Source organism: Cyprinus carpio, chromosome A17, assembly GCF_018340385.1.
Source record: "Cyprinus carpio isolate SPL01 chromosome A17, ASM1834038v1, whole genome shotgun sequence".
Classification (NCBI taxonomy): domain Eukaryota; kingdom Metazoa; phylum Chordata; class Actinopteri; order Cypriniformes; family Cyprinidae; genus Cyprinus; species Cyprinus carpio.
Genome location: NC_056588.1, coordinates 13533129 through 13549347, shown reverse-complemented (window position 1 = coordinate 13549347; position 16219 = coordinate 13533129). Strand labels below are relative to the sequence as shown.

General features: G+C 36.7%; 1 protein-coding gene across 1 annotated transcript; it reads left to right on the top strand.

The window, feature by feature from the left end:
* Positions 1-1619: 1619 nt before the first annotated feature.
* On the top strand, positions 1620-15470 carry LOC109094750 (EH domain-containing protein 4-like). Its single transcript, XM_042774165.1, has 6 exons — positions 1620-1941; positions 4530-4706; positions 6865-6962; positions 11602-12014; positions 13362-13526; positions 14377-15470. The coding sequence occupies exons 1-6, from the start codon at positions 1712-1714 to the stop codon at positions 14935-14937; spliced, it is 1644 nt and encodes a 547-aa protein (XP_042630099.1). The 5' UTR covers positions 1620-1711; the 3' UTR covers positions 14938-15470.
* Positions 15471-16219: the final 749 nt, after the last annotated feature.

Sequence of the window (16219 nt, the reverse complement as noted above, 5' to 3'; positions counted from 1 at the left end):
CAAATATTGAACTGACATCTGTTGTGTTGTAGTGGTTTGTTGATGAACAGTTGATGTGGAGTGGAGGTGGAACGTGTTTCTGTGTAGTTGATATAAAGGACCTGACTATAGAGCATTCATGAAGGACATCATTGGCACTAAACAAGGGTTCCATTGCAAGGGTTCCATTGTCAAAAAAGCAAAACCTCAATTTTTATGCATGTAAAACCTATTCTTACATGACTTAGCCTTCTCTGCGTTTACCACTTTGACACATTATTTTTGTAATGTTCTAATTAATAGATGCTATGCATCAGAATCTATTGTCATTTTTTGTTTTGTATTTTATTTTTTAAAACAGTCTGAAATAATGCTTTTATGCCTCCAGCCATGATGCCAGAGACACATACAATAATCCAGATCATTTTTCATGGTAGGGATGTTTTTTGCACAAGTATTGTTTGAATGTGTAATATATGTATAAATATATCAATATAAAATTGTTGGAAAACATTCTGAATTCTGTTTTTATTCTATTTTATAAGTTGAAGTATTGTGGGGGGGGGGTTGACCTGAGAGGAACTGAAACCTACCTTACTAGACTACGAGACTACATTTATTCCTCAGTGTGCAGTTAAACAAATGTTTTGCTAGAAAAAAATATCAAATTATTAAATTATTATTTTTTTCTCACAGACTAATACTATTATATAAAAAAATACAGGTCAATGCCCATAAAACCCATTTCCTATTGGACACAAAGTTGCTGCTACACTGAATAATAATAATAATAATTTTAATGTAGTAATTCTCAGGGTTAATATCTATAATTAATACCTGGCACTAATAACTACAATATAAGTGTATTTAAGAGGTCTAAACAATAATTTACACCTAATTAAAAACATTAAGACATTTTTAAGAAACTTTGATAGCCTTTGAATTGGAAATAAACTATTTAGAGCTTTAAAAAGTAATTATTTAGACCCACCCTAGCTAAACAATTAGGGACACCAATAAAATACTGTGAACTCATTGCTGGCCACTAGGTGTCGTAAATGTACAAGCCTGCCTGCCCACTGTCTATTGAGCTACCAGGGAATTTTGGTCACAGTGAAACAACGTACAAGTAAGCGACTCCATAAGCAGGATCTATACAAAACGTATATACTGTTGATATCAGCTTTGTCAAAATTATTTGTGAAATGCTTCTATAAACGTTCTTTAAAATATCCTGCGGCGCTTTGTCAAACAATTTATTTTGGTTTTATGGTTGTGTTGGGCGGGATGAACTTGAGAAAGCATTTCATTTCTCAAAATGCGGGTTTCGGTTTTCGCCATGTCAGCTACTTTGTTCATACCCTTCTCTTTTTCACCGAAAAGAGCGAGCAGTCAGCAGTGCTACAGATTCACTGCACCCTAATAACAACCCGCCCTCAGCAGCGCGAGCTCTCCAGTGTGGATCCCGCACGTCACTCCAAGCTCATGAATATTCAAACCAGCGTAGTGAGAAAGAGCGCGTCACATAAGAGGATACAGGTGAGGTCACAGCGACACACACAGCTGAACAATCTGCGTAGAGGTCAGGAGACGGGGTAGTGTCATCAATACGACAACAAATAAAAAGAAGAAAAAAAACAACAACAACACTGGGACCGTTTTAAATTCCTCAAGTATAAAAAGGGAACTAAGGTTGCATCACGCATAAAAGAGCTCTGCGAGGAACGGCAACATGTTCACTTGGGTAAATAAGGAACAGGGTGGAAAGAACAAGGAGGGAGACATGTTTCAAACGGTGACTGAAGGACTTCAGAGTCTTTATGCTAAAAAACTTCTACCTTTGGAGGAGACCTACCTTTTCCATGACTTCCACTCGCCGGCGCTGGAGGAGGCAGACTTCCAGAACAAACCTATGGTCCTGCTGGTCGGACAGTATTCCACGGGGAAGACCACTTTTATACGGTAATGCATGGCTTTGACAGATAGGTGTGTGTCAGCAAAACACTTAGTATACTCTTCTGTAAGCGTTCCTAACTTGAATGAATCAAGAAACGTATTACAAAATAATTATAATATTAGACACAAGTATATTGAGACTTTTTTTATTATTTGGGTTTATTTTTCATGTATTTATTTTATTTTGTATTTAATTTCTCAAAGAACAGCATGTACACATGTTAAGTTCAGTACAGTCAACTCTTTGTGGTGGCTGCAAACCCTGGCAAGGGGGTGTGTAAAAACAGCTTATGCCAGCTCACAGAGTCCATTCATCTGTGAAGAGATGCAGAAGGCTGGAGAGTATGCAACTCATAAAAGCGTCATTATTCTTCTTATTGGCTTTTCACTGTAGGTAAATACCATCCAGCTTTGATGTCTTTGCTGTTGCTCATCAGGTCCAGTTTGTTCTAGACAGTCTCTGAATGAATGAGAAAATCCAATAGCTTTGTGGTTCTTGTTGAACTCCTCAAACTACAACTGGCTTATACTAAATCAGCTATTCATAATGTATTATATGAGGTCATAATTGAAAATGATGGATATTTAAGGCTGTTCAAACACTGTATTACAGTTGAATGAAGTACATAGCACGTTGATCCCGGAATATTTCCAGAGTGCCTTCTGTGTGAACGCATAAATGTCCCGGGATGGGGACCTATGCAGGACCAATGCCGTAAAGCAGGGGCAGATTTAGTGAATTGGGAACCCCAGGCAAAATATAGGAATGGGGCCCTATACATTTGCACACATTTACCTAGATCAACCTTCAGGTTCCTTTTTTTGTCGTTGTTGTTGTGATGCTTGCTGCTGCACAATGTTGCCCCATAGTTGTGTCCAATGTTTCTACATGTTTTATGTACATGTTATAATGGCTTTTTTCATGTTGTAGACCACAAAATAGCAATTGATTTACAGTTGAGATACAGGTTTTCACAAAAATAACATAAATGATAAAATGGTAAACCTCACAATTGAGCCTTTAAACCATTTTTAAGAAAAGGGATGAGTCAGAAGAGAATGATAAATTATTATATTAATTTAAAACGGGTTATGTGGGCAGACTTTTGCATTGGTCTGAACAAAAACTGCAGACTGGATTATTGAAAATGATCATTCATTCTCTGCCATCAGGAGAAGGCGCTTTTTCAACATCAAAAATGTAACGGTAGCGGCTGTAAACAAAGCAGCGTTCCGCTCATAAACATTACTTTATCAGATAAAAGGAAAAAGCCATCAAAACTTTTCTGAAAACAGTCGGTTTCCTTCAGACATTCATTCACATAAAAACTTGAATTAGTAAAAATGAGAAAAGTGTATAAATAAAAATTAGTGAAAAGGAAATTATACATTTACACAACTAAGGATTAAATAAACCAAAAAAGTAACTGCGTGTTTGTCCTCTACTTGGGTCCTTCTCTGAGTAAGCGGCATTTAAAACAATAAACAAAATATGCACTGTTGCTCAATATTTAATTACAGCTTCAGATGCATGATATTTTCATTTGCTACAAGTAGGATACACAAGAAGCACGTTCAATGCGGACACGCAAATCATGAAAATCGTACATGAAAAGCATTTTAGGGGGCCCTTGGCTTTTGGGGGCCCAAGGCGGTTGCCGACCTTTGCCTAATGGGTAAGTCTGCTCCTGCAGTAAAGGGTGTTGTCGTAGTGATGATTATCATGCGATTTTTGACCGGGAGTTTTGAAGGCAGATCAATGTTCACAACGAAAAAAAAAAAAAAAAAATATGTGCAAACTGGAATGAAAGCAGAGATCAGGGAGCTCCTCACTATCGCACTGTTTTGTTCGCCAGCTTAGAGAAACGATACGTGTTACATTCTATTAGATGTGTGTGAACCCCTGATCTATAATAGCGAACATGCACAGATTCCGGAAAATCACTGGCAGTGTGAATGAACCAAAATCAAATGATCCCGGGACACATTATCCATGTATTTTCCGGAATCTCTGTGTGAAAGAGGCTTTTGAGTGCTAGAGGCATGTTTGCTTGTGTTTTTTTTTTTCCTGCGCTCGTAAAATGTTTTTCATGTCTCTTTTATTAAACATTTGAACAAAGGAGTAATCCAACTATATTTAACAATGAGCACAGTCTGATTTACAGTTCCCTTATGTTTTTGTTAGATTTTAATGAAAAGCCATGTGTGTTTCTTTGCTTGGAAACCTTTGACGCTTTCTCATCCTCTGGCAGGATGTGATAGGGATCTATGCTATGGCTAGGGAGTTACAGGAAGAGGGAGACTGATGAATACGTCTGTTTTTCACATTCTAGGATTCGTCCAAGGGTTAAGTGCCACTGTTTAGCTTTGATCCTTGATCAGCTTGGATGTTTATTTAACTGCACAGTGTCTTAACCCTAAAAGCTATTGGGTAACATTTTAAATTAAATCACTGCAGTATATTTTCCATTAGTTTTTATTCTCTCGCATCCCTTTTATTCTCTGAAATTTTGTTAGTGTGTGCTGTCACATGATCATGCCGCTCCAGTTCACTAAGTAGTTGTTTGTTAATATTTAACATCTCCCTCCTGCAGGTATCTTCTGGAGCAAGATTTTCCAGGGATGCGAATTGGTCCCGAACCAACGACAGATGGATTCATAGCTGTAATGTATAATGAGAACGAGGGAATTGTTCCTGGAAATGCTTTGGTTGTGGACCCCAAGAAACCTTTCCGCAAACTCAATGCATTTGGAAATGCCTTCTTAAATAGGTAAACATCAATCCAATTCCTACCCTTTAGATTTATGTTTCAAAAAGTGTGACTGTAGTATTTCAATGAAGTGTCTGAAAACATTCTTTCTCAGAGTCTATTTAGCTTGCTCAAAAGATTTCAATCTTGGCATATTAAAAGGGAAGTTCAACCAAAAATGGAAATGGCCACCACCAATACTCACCCTCATGTTGTTTCAAATTAAAGACTTGTCGTTCATCTTTGACTGTCGTTCTTTGAAACACAAATGAAGATATTTTTAATGAAACCTGAGAGATTTCTCTTCCTCTACTGAAAGTCCATTCCACCTAAATTTTGATGCTTTAAAGAGTTAATAGTGAGATCTTAAAAGTAATCTATATGAATCAAATGGTTTAATCCAAGTCTTCGTGAATTTATTTTGAATTTAATTTATTTTTAAATATAAACATTGATCAAGGCACATACATAAAGTTTTTTGCTTGAGCTTTGGTTTATCCATTTTTGGGTGAACTAACCCTTCATCACCTCTGAAAAAGTCAAATGGGGCTGAATCAACTGATAACACCATATTCCAGTGTTTCTGAGCCAAGAGAATAGTTGTTACTAGACATCATGTCATGCAGCAAGGAATTCTAAGATGTGGGCACATTTTGTACCACATGTGCCTCTTTCCCAGGCCATTGCCAAAACAAGGACTTTCCATCATCTTGCTCTGGCAGTGGTATAGGAATAAGGAAATTTGTCTGGAATGACCTACAGATTAAAGTTTACAAAAGAACACGCATTCACTAAATACACATTATGTCACAATGCTTTGTAAGTTTTGCAGTTGTTTTTCTAGCCAGCTCATTGTGCTGCTCATTCATTTCTTCCTTTCATCCCATGCAGCATGCTTTTCTATTACAGGCAAATATTTTTCCAAAAATAAAGTGTCTCAAGACTGTGTAAAGGGGCTTGGTCACTTCTCCTTTTACTTAACTATAGCTGTTGCATGAGCATCCACAAGTTTTAATGTTTAATTTTAGTACCTAGACAGTTAGACAAAGGTTTTTTTTCCTGTTTGCTGGATATTTATGTGAAGGGGAAATGGGGTATTACTTCTTTGACAGTGACCACTGTAGAGGTCAAAGGACCACTTGACAGAGCACATCTCCTCTCCTCCAGAGGAACCTCAAAACAATGCACTTTGTTTCCTGTGGACCCTGTCATGCGTCATGTGATGGCAGATTTGGGCACAGCAGTTTCTTTTTCTTAATCTCTCCTCACTTTTATCTACTGGCTTTTTAAAAAAAAAAAAAATGTGTAATTTTCTTGAAAATGAAACTTGGTCGAATGCTTTCTTCCTCATTTCTCAGCATGTCCTTCTGCTTTGCAGCTGACAGATGATATTTGCTTTACAGATGTTGCAATTTCCTCTAAGGATTTATTAAAAAAAAAAAAAAAAGACATCCTCAAACTCACTTGAGACAGTATTGCAATCTTAGCATCACTATAAAATTCTCTCCCATTGAGATTTCTAGATATAAAGTTAAACAATAGTTTTAGTCACATTATAAATGTATTATACATTTGTTGAATGTCTGTGTCATACTTTTTAAAACTCATTGCCAAGGTTGTGGAGTAATTTACTACTGTCCAATAGGTCCTCCTCCTCAATCAACATGTTTAAAACCCTCCTTAAAACTCATTTGTTATATTTGACCTTGATTGCATTGTGTTCTGGATGGATGCATATTTTTTATGTTTCATTTCTTTTTTATACAAAGTTTTTCTCTGTTAATATGAGTTCACATTAACAAAATATTGGCAAACTTGAGCAAAAAAAGTTCCACTGTCAGTAGTTTGGCGATGCATGAAGCACAACTTCTGCAAAATATTGCAGAGCAGTGGTAAATGTGACCACACATTTATTTATTTTTAGTAAGTCCTGTTTAATCAGAAGTTCAGTGTACAGTTTGTTAGTCTCCTTTTGTTTTTTATAAAGTGACTTTCACTTATTTGGTAACCATTTGTGTTAAGCTTTATTCTCATATCTTTGATAGAATTTTAAGAAAAAAGTGTTTCAGCTGTTATATTTTCCCATGACTCAGATCAAATGAATGACAAATGTAGTGATACTACCAGCATTTCCTGTGAAAAACATGAGGTGATGAACTCTCTCCATCTGTCTTGTCAGGTTCATCTGCTCACAAATGCCCAACCAAGTTCTACAGAGCATTAGCATCATTGACACACCGGGGATCTTGTCTGGCGAGAAGCAGCGCATAAGCAGAGGTCAGTGGCTGCAGTGAGTCTTAACTGTACAGGAGGATGTTCACTCTAGTCTTTGTAGTGTCTTTAAGTCAGTCTTTCGTGTATTGTATGACAAACAAAGGCCGGTAGTTACGCACAGACTCTGTCAAATGGCCACACACGTGCAATGGGATATCCAAATGACAAAACAGACACCATCAAATATACCCCATTCTTCTTTGACATGCTTTTTAAGGGCTCCTCCAAAGATGCTTATTAGAGAAGAACTGGTTGTTAAGGTAAAACTAGTCATGATTGGATGCTTAGTGAAGGGAAGATAATGTCACATGACCAAAACAATGTGAACTCTGCTATTTAGCCTTGGCAGAATTCTTCATCCTGGAGTCTCTGTGGCCATTTCCCATTGAAAATAGATTTGGTGTGATGCATTAGAGCAGACAGGCTGGTTCACTTCCCTGGAGGACTGAAGCTCGTGTTCCCAGTATAAGGAGCAATCATAATGCTTTAGTCATTAGTTTTCATTTGAGTCACCAGATCTGGCCTGTTTCATTGTAAATTTCCTCTGTTGTTTCCGTCCCTGTCTCCCAATACATGACAGCAGCAGACCTGCTGGAAACCGTGATGAGTCTGGTTTTATGAAGTCAGCATTTCTCACTTTCTTTTTCCTCATTTCAGTTTAGCTTGCCAAACTACACTTCAGGGTTTACGTCAGCATTCTGCTGGTAACTTAACATGTAGCTGGTATTTATATGTTACTGGGTCATCAATTAACAAAACAGCTGCTACATGCTTTATTTCACATATTTTTTATTTTTTTTATTTAACTAAGAAGGCAGAGCATGTCTGAGAGGTGGCCAAGCAATTTTTAACAGTTGTGAGATATGCTTGTTCATGCTGTAGAAGTGTTATCTATGAAAATTCACGGCAGCAGAGGTACAGCGCGGGAATACGCAGGCTCAGAGGGTCTGCAGACTACAGATTAGGCCTTGTGGCACAAATGTACGGCCGCAGCTTCAGCCATAAGGGAGTAAACACATGGGCGTTCCACATCTGTTCCTGCTTTAGCTCCACTCAGCTGAGGTTACATTCCTCTTACGTTAGCGTCTCTGACACACCTCACGATGCACCATTGAACATGTGCATCAATCATATTTCATTTCTAATATGACTATGAATGTTCAAAATTGGAAAATAACTGAATTTTACAGCTAGACATTTGTGTTGTGCCTGCTTTAAAATTTTCCAATCTCTAGATTTTGTAAATGAGTGCAACATATTTATATTTAGGCAGCTCTTTATAAAAGTGAATGAATAATTATAAACATAATACTGGTAAGTTGACAACTTCTGGTGTGACACGTAATACTCTACAACCATCTATTTTTTTTCGACAATTTTAAACAGTATATTGTTGATTTTTATAATAATAATGCATGAAGTTTGGAATGTTTGTACTTTTAAAAAAGTAATTTTAAACAGGTTCTTTGTACTTTTAAAAAAGTATTCATCACACCATAGGATATTTTAGTTATTGGACTGTGGAAATAGGTTGTTACTTTTAAAAATTTTGTATAATGAAAAAAAGGTTAATTTAGAGTCGTTTTCTGTGCAAAGTTGCCTTACATGGAACAGAATTGATGGTTCCCACACTCTAAGCACTGAGCTCCTCCTTTGTAAAATCTTGGCAGAGCAAAAATTTTTGCAAAATTTTTATAGCTATGTGTAATCCATGCCATTGTTGTTGGAGCAGCGTAATTTCCTCAAGACTGTAAGGTGGTTGGATAAGCTGGATCTCATTGCTTTTAAAATCTTAATTCATCAGCATATGCACTGGTTTATAATTAGCTACATGTGAATGAGGGCAGATGTGGTGTCCCTGTCTCCTCAGGGTAAGGTACTTAGGTCATGACAGAATCAGTGTCCCGTGCACTTTTTGTCCTTCTTGCTTTCTATACCCGTTTCTTCTAGCTACAGAAAGAAACGTGTGACCATTACATATTTTCCAGTCATGAAATACCAATTTAAAATGAATTGTGTGTATAATGTTTCCACAATGAGTGTTTTAAATATTAAGTTTGGTATTGGATCTTTGTATTTTATTTTTTATAGTGGGTATAGAACAAGCATAACCCCCTTTAAAATAATCACATTTTGTTGCTTTGCAGCCTGAAATGAAGACAGTTTTTGTTTTATCCAGCTGTATTTACTCAGGGCAACTTATAACATCCAAATAAAAAATAATAACAACAACATGTCATAAAAAAGAATAGAATAACTGAGTTGGAAAAAGGATCACCTCCTTGTGTCAGTATTTTGTTGAACCACCTTTTGCTTTAATTGCAGCCTTTCTGTTGGGATATGTCTCTCTCTCTACTAACTTTGCACATCGAGACTTTGCAATATTTGCCCACTCTTCTTTGCAGAACTGCTCAAGTTCAGTTAAATTTGATGGTGACTGTTTGTGGACTCCAGTCTTCAAGTCATTCCACAGATTTTCACTGGGGTTTAAGTCTGCGCTCTGACTAGGCCATGCAAAGGACATTCACCTTTTTCTCCTTCAACTACTGTGTGGTCAGTTTTGCTGTGTGCTTTGGGTCATTGTCATGTTGGAAGGTAAACCTTGCTCCTATTGACAAATTTCTGGCAGAGGGCAGCAGATTTTCCTCAAGAATTTGACGGTATTTTGCCCCATCCATTTTTCCTTCTATCACTTTAGTCCCTGCTGCAGAGAAACAGCCCATAACTGCTTTACTGTAGGAATGCTGTTATTTGGATGGTGAGCTGTATTGGATTTCTGTCAGATATATCATTTGGTGTTGAGGGCAAAGAGTTAAATTTTAGTCTCATCTGCCTCAGAAAAATCGTGACTGCATGTGCCTTTCATGAGGAGTGGATTTTTTCTTGCAACCCTCCCATACAAGCCACATTTGTGGAGAATTTGTGATATTGTTGTCACATGCAATGACCGCTCTTTGTTATAAATTCCTGCAGCTGCTTCAGAGTTGCTGTAGGCCTCTTGGTTGCCTCTCTGACCAGTTTCCTCCTGGCTCTTTTATCATTAGTTTGGAGCAACATCCTGATCCAGGGAGGGTCTGTATTGTACCAAATAGCTTCCACTTCATAATAATAGACTTCACTGTGATGCCAGCCCCTCAGAGGACCTCAGATGATGCTAACCCAGAGACAACATACAGAACTACCACATTTTGCTATAAGTTTGATTGCATAATTGCTGTTAATAGTGTTAATCGTCCCCTCTGTTTGTTTACGTCTTTTATTGATTTTTCTGAACATTTCTGCTATATATGCACATGAACTGACAGTCACCACTGATAAGCTACTACTAAATATTGTAGAAACTTAATTTTCTGTAAAGTTGCTTTGTAATGATTTGTATCGTAAAAAGCGCTATACAAATAAACTTGAATTGAATTGAATTGAATTGATTCTAGGCATTGATAAAGCCTTTGAAATTGTTTGTATCCTTCTCCTAACTTGTGCATCTTCACAACTTTATCCTGGTGATCTTTTGACAGCGACTTGCTACCCATAGTTGATCGTTTGCTTCAGTTGCATTACTAAGAACTGAACTGCTTCAGAAAAGACTAATCAAAATGACCACAGCTGATAAGAGTTAAAAGTCAAATGGGTCTGTTTGCCATTGATTAACTACACCTGATTGAGTTTACAAGTCATTTTTAGGAGAGGGGTGATATGAGGGGTGATTTTTTATTTTTTTATTTATGACGTGGTTGTTATATCTTTCATTTGGATGTTATAAGTTGTCCTGAGTAAATACAGCTGGATAAAACAAAAACTCTGTCGGTCTTCATTTGTGGGGAAGTCGTGGTCTAATGGTTAGAGAGTTTGACTCCTAACCCTAAGGTTGTGGGTTCAAGTCTAGGGCTGGCAATACCACGACTGAGGTGCCCTTGAGCAAGGCACCGAATCCCCATCTGCTCCCTGGGCTCCGCAGCATAAATGGCTGCCCACTGCTCCGGGTGTGTGTTTACGGTGTGTGTGTGTGTGTTTACTGCTGTGTGTGTGCACTTTGGATGGGTTAAATGCAGAGCATGAATTCTGAGTATGGGTCACCATACTTGGCTGTATGTCACATCACTTTCATTTCAGGGTGCAAAGAAATAAAATCTGATTATTTTAAAGGGGGTGATGCTTTTCTATATAATACAGGTTCATTTATTATAAAATTTATTTCGTCTGTTTGTTTATTATTCATATTTATTATATACAGTATTATAGTAGGGTTTTCCAGACTGGGGTTTGTGAGTTGATGAAAAGAAAAATTAATTTAATCGGGGGTGAAAAAATCATAACAATATGAAATATTTTATTTGTTTACCTGCATGCCACTTGACCATTAGTCAACATAAGAGAACCATGATCACGTGAATGCAATATTAAATTACTGAAATACTAACTTAAAATATACTTCAGAGATTTCTGAGTTTGGCTAACAAAGAAAGTTTGGGAATAATATACTATACATGTTTTGTAAAGTGTTATTCCTATTGTTTTACTATTGCATATGTCTCAGTGGTGTGAACTGAATGCAGTGCACTCAACCTATTTTCCTTTACATGGAGGGCTATGAAGTATTGATGCTGATTAATTCTGTTCTATTGGCATATTTCCCCCACAGGCTATGATTTCTCTGAGGTACTGCGCTGGTTTGGAGAGCGAGTGGACCGTATCATTCTCCTCTTTGACGCCCATAAGCTAGACATATCTGATGAATTTTCTCATGCGATCAAAGCTTTCCGTGGGCAAGATGACAAAATCCGTGTGGTACTGAACAAGGCCGATCAGGTGGACACTCAGCAGCTAATGCGGGTTTATGGTGCACTGATGTGGTCGCTGGGGAAGGTGATCAATACTCCAGAGGTGGTGAGGGTCTATCTTGGCTCTTTTTGGGGCAAACCTCTTCAAAATGCAGAGAACCGGCGTCTGTTTGAAGCCGAAACACAAGATCTCTTCAAAGACATCCAGAGTTTGCCTCGCAATGCTGCTTTTTTGAGGATGATTGATGTCATCATAAGAGGTGGTCTTGTTGAGGTAAGGTATTTTTTTTTATGTGATTGGTTTTCCACACACTTAGCCATGCATTTTTATGCTTTGAAAAAGTTAAGTGCTATTTATATTATTGTAGTATAGTTATAATTGAATGTATAAAACATTGAATATTAAGCCTAAGATCTATCATATCATGTTATAATTTATATTATGTATATATTTTATTTTAGTCTGACATATTAGTTGATATTAATTAATTATAAACAATTTTATTTACAAAGATATTTATGCATCATATGCTTATTTGATATTAATGTATTTAGTGTTGATGTATTAATATTATTTATAAATAATTAATAGTTATTAAGGTCTTATATTGTTAATAATACCTCGCTGCTTTTAAAACTTTCCAGCATAGCTGCCCATTGTCTGGTATTTTGTCTTGTGCTTGACCTTAGTTCAACCACTATTGTTTTTGGCTGAGTGCACTGAATGAGCTTACACATTGTATGAGCCCCATTCAACACAACCTGGTTGCGCCTTAACACTTTAATATGGACTTATAAACAATTCAGTCATGGAACCATGACAGAAAGTGTGTCTTATCTTTTCCATAATATTTTCCAAACACATGCAGCAAACAGGAACACTGTAGCCCTGTGCCTGTCTTCCTGTAATAGTAAAGCTATGTGAAGCTGTTAAATGCCTTCTCCATCTCCTGGAAAAGCCCAGAAAAATCCCTTTCTGTGGTACAAAGGAATGTGTGTAACAGTCTTGAAGAGAGCACGGCCCTCATTTTCCCTAACCTCTCCACCCTATTTGCCACTCGTCATGTTTACGCCTTTCCTGTCTTCCTCGAGCCGCTAATCATCCTTTTGAGGATTAATGTGGCTTTAAACAGGAAAAGACCATTGTGATATCATTTGAGATCTTAAAATACTTTCACTGCCATGTAACATTTAGGTTTTCATTTGAAACTTCATTTGAAATTTTTAACTTATGCTGTATGCCATAAATTAGCCTTTGTTTTAAATAAACAGTTTGACCTGCTCTTATTGTCATTAGGCTTGTGTATTCAAATGTCTTAAATGTAGTTATTAAGGTCAGTTAAATTTATTATAACAAAATAATAATACTAAAAAGGAGACAAAGAAGGGAAAAAAAAAATTATTATTATAACAATAATTATGGATAATATATTATTATTATTATTATTATTATTATTATTATTATTATTATTATTATTATTATTATTATTAAGAACATTTTCAAAATGTATTTGCACATCTGTTTTTTATCAGTATGTTATATGTGGGCCCATTTTTCCAGTATGGTTTACTATACCTCCTCATGAACTTACTGACTATAATGTGATGTGTGTGTTTACAGGTGCATGCTTATATCATCAGCTACTTAAAGAAGGAAATGCCCTCCCTGTTTGGAAAAGAGAAGAAAAAGGAGGAGCTGATTGCCCAGCTGCCTGAGATCTATAAGATTCTGCAGAGAGAGCACCACATCTCACCTGGAGATTTCCCTAATGTCATTAAAATGCAGGTGAGCCTTGCCCTGTGTCTATGGAACATGGGTAAATATTAGATATTATATTATGGCTTTTACATATGTTTACAGACTAAACAAAACTAACCAGGATGTTTATTTAGAGAGACACGTTTTTATGTAGCCATGAATAAAATTTCCAACAGCTGCTGGTTATTAGGATAATGGTGCAGATGTATGAGGATTCCAGGCTGTAGATCTAAGGAATGCTTGTTTTGTACAGTGTGTTAGTGCTATGGTTGAGTCCCTGAGGGGGCTGCTTGAGTCCCAGTCCTCCTATTGTCTGAGGAGCAGACAGAGTCTTTACTTTCACTTTTTTTTGTTCTTGCTTGAGGATGTATACCCAGCATGACTCTCCATAGACTCTAGCCCCACATCTAGTCAGCAATCAGTCATACACTGTAATGGAGTTTCACATTCTTTTGCAGAGATTAATGGGGATGCATCTCACATTCAGGTCTTTCACATTTACTTAGGGTCCAGGAATGCAGAATTTTAACTGATATGAAAACAGCAATCACTGACTATAATAACATTGCTAATTAATGACTGCACACATGCTCTCAGTGAACTTTCCAACCAGACAGATTCCAGGCAGCACTTGAAAGATAGAGCCATTCTCTGAATAGACTGTAGGCGACATTGATTAACTCCAGAATTAGACATCATATCACTGAAATAACCACTTCAGTACTTGGATGCCTCATTTGTTTAACACATTATACAAAATTAATAATGAAACAAAAAATATAACCCAGTGTGTATCGGCTGTTTATGCTATATTATGACACACTTTAATTTGACATTAAAATGTCTCCCTCTGTCACTCACCTCTACTAACATGCAGGAGCAACTGCAACACTACGACTTCAGCAAGTTCCCTTCTTTGAAGGTGAAGTTGATTGAATCTGTGGACAGAATGTTGTCCACCAAGATCTCAAGCCTGCTGAACATGATCCGAGAGGAAGAAAGCAAACAGCCTACTCAGATGGTAATGGGTGGAGCCTTTGAGGACTCGTCCGACGGGCCTTTCGGCCACCTCACCTATGGTGAGGGTATCAGTGCAGGAGCTGATACTGAGGACTGGATCGTGAGTCGCGACAAACATCGCTACGATGAAATCTTCTACACACTGATGCCTATCAATGGGAAGGTAACTGGCATCAATGCCAAGAAGGAGATGATGAATTCTCGTCTGCCCAACACTGTACTGGGAAAGATCTGGAAGCTGGCAGACTGTGATAAGGACGGCATGCTGGATGATGAAGAATTTGCTCTTGCTCAGCATCTTATTAAAATCAAACTGGAGGGATTTGAGCTCCCTACAGAGCTACCAAATCACCTAGTACCTCCATCGCACAGGAAGAACCCCACTGCAGACATCTTGTACAACCACCAGGAGGATTGATCACATTCATATCTGTATATTTATCAGCCAGCTGCTAGCACAAAGTGGCCTTTGAATATTAAAGTCTTACTTCATTGAAAGGGATAAAGTTTTATTGGTTCAGTCGACTCTCATCTTCATCAGTGCTGTTAAAATTGTGTGACTTTAACATGCCTAAGATTGAGTATGTTTTAATATAAGTGCACTAATTCAGTGGTAAAGAGCAACATATTCATATTTCTGAAAGGCATACAAATTTAAATTACAGCCCATATAATTGTGATTACTTCTAAATCCCTGACCTTGTGTTATTTCACCATATGCTTGCAGATTGTGAAAATGGATGGCAGTGCAGTTATAGATCATGCTATGCAGTGCTTTTTCAATGTTATTACATTTCATATTAAATAACAATGCCAGTTAAGTATGCATAACAGCAACCAAACAAATACCCATACATGGCACACTATCACAGAAGCACTGACAGAAGTATCCATTCATTTCACTCATTCTGACAGAGTGTGAATATCTATTAAATTAATTTTGAAACACAATATAGTGTTTTTTTTTTGTTTTTTTTTTTTTTTTTACTTTAATCTTTTCCTTGAATGTACACTTTTTGTATGAACTGGAAAAAAATACTACATACAGGGTTTCCGCGGGTCCTTAAAACGTCTTAAATTTAGTTGTAGCCTATTGAATTTAAGGCCATAAAAAGTCTTAAATGTTACAAGCAAGTTTTAATTATGATTTCAAGAGGTCTTAAATTTGTGGACAGAAAAACTATAATAATGGTATGGTTGAATGTGACTATTAAACTTCTAAAGGCTTTGATTTCATTAAATAAACATGAGAAACCACTATATTTCTGCCTTTTTTTAAAAGCACTTCCTGCTGGCAGAGAATAAATTTGCATTTTCAATAAGCCGTTCTGTTGTTTTTGTTCAGACCAATGTGAAAATCAACCATGTTTTTACGCTGCAAACACACAGTTGTAAATGTGAACCGGTGGGTCAACAAAAAGATAATGCATTATAAAAATTTCAACAATTGAGACGGTAAAATATATTTATTTAATTGATATAATATTTGATTGATAATAATTGTTTAAATTAGTGTAATAATTGATACTTTTGACTCATCCCTTTTCTTAAAAATGGTTTTAAGGCTGAAATGTGGTGTTCATCATTTTATAATTTTTTTTTTTTGAGAATTGTTTTTTATGTGTATGTAATTCTTTTTTTTTTCGGTTTTTTTGTTTAATATGTTGAAAGGGTCTTAAAAGTTCTTAAATTTGAGCTTA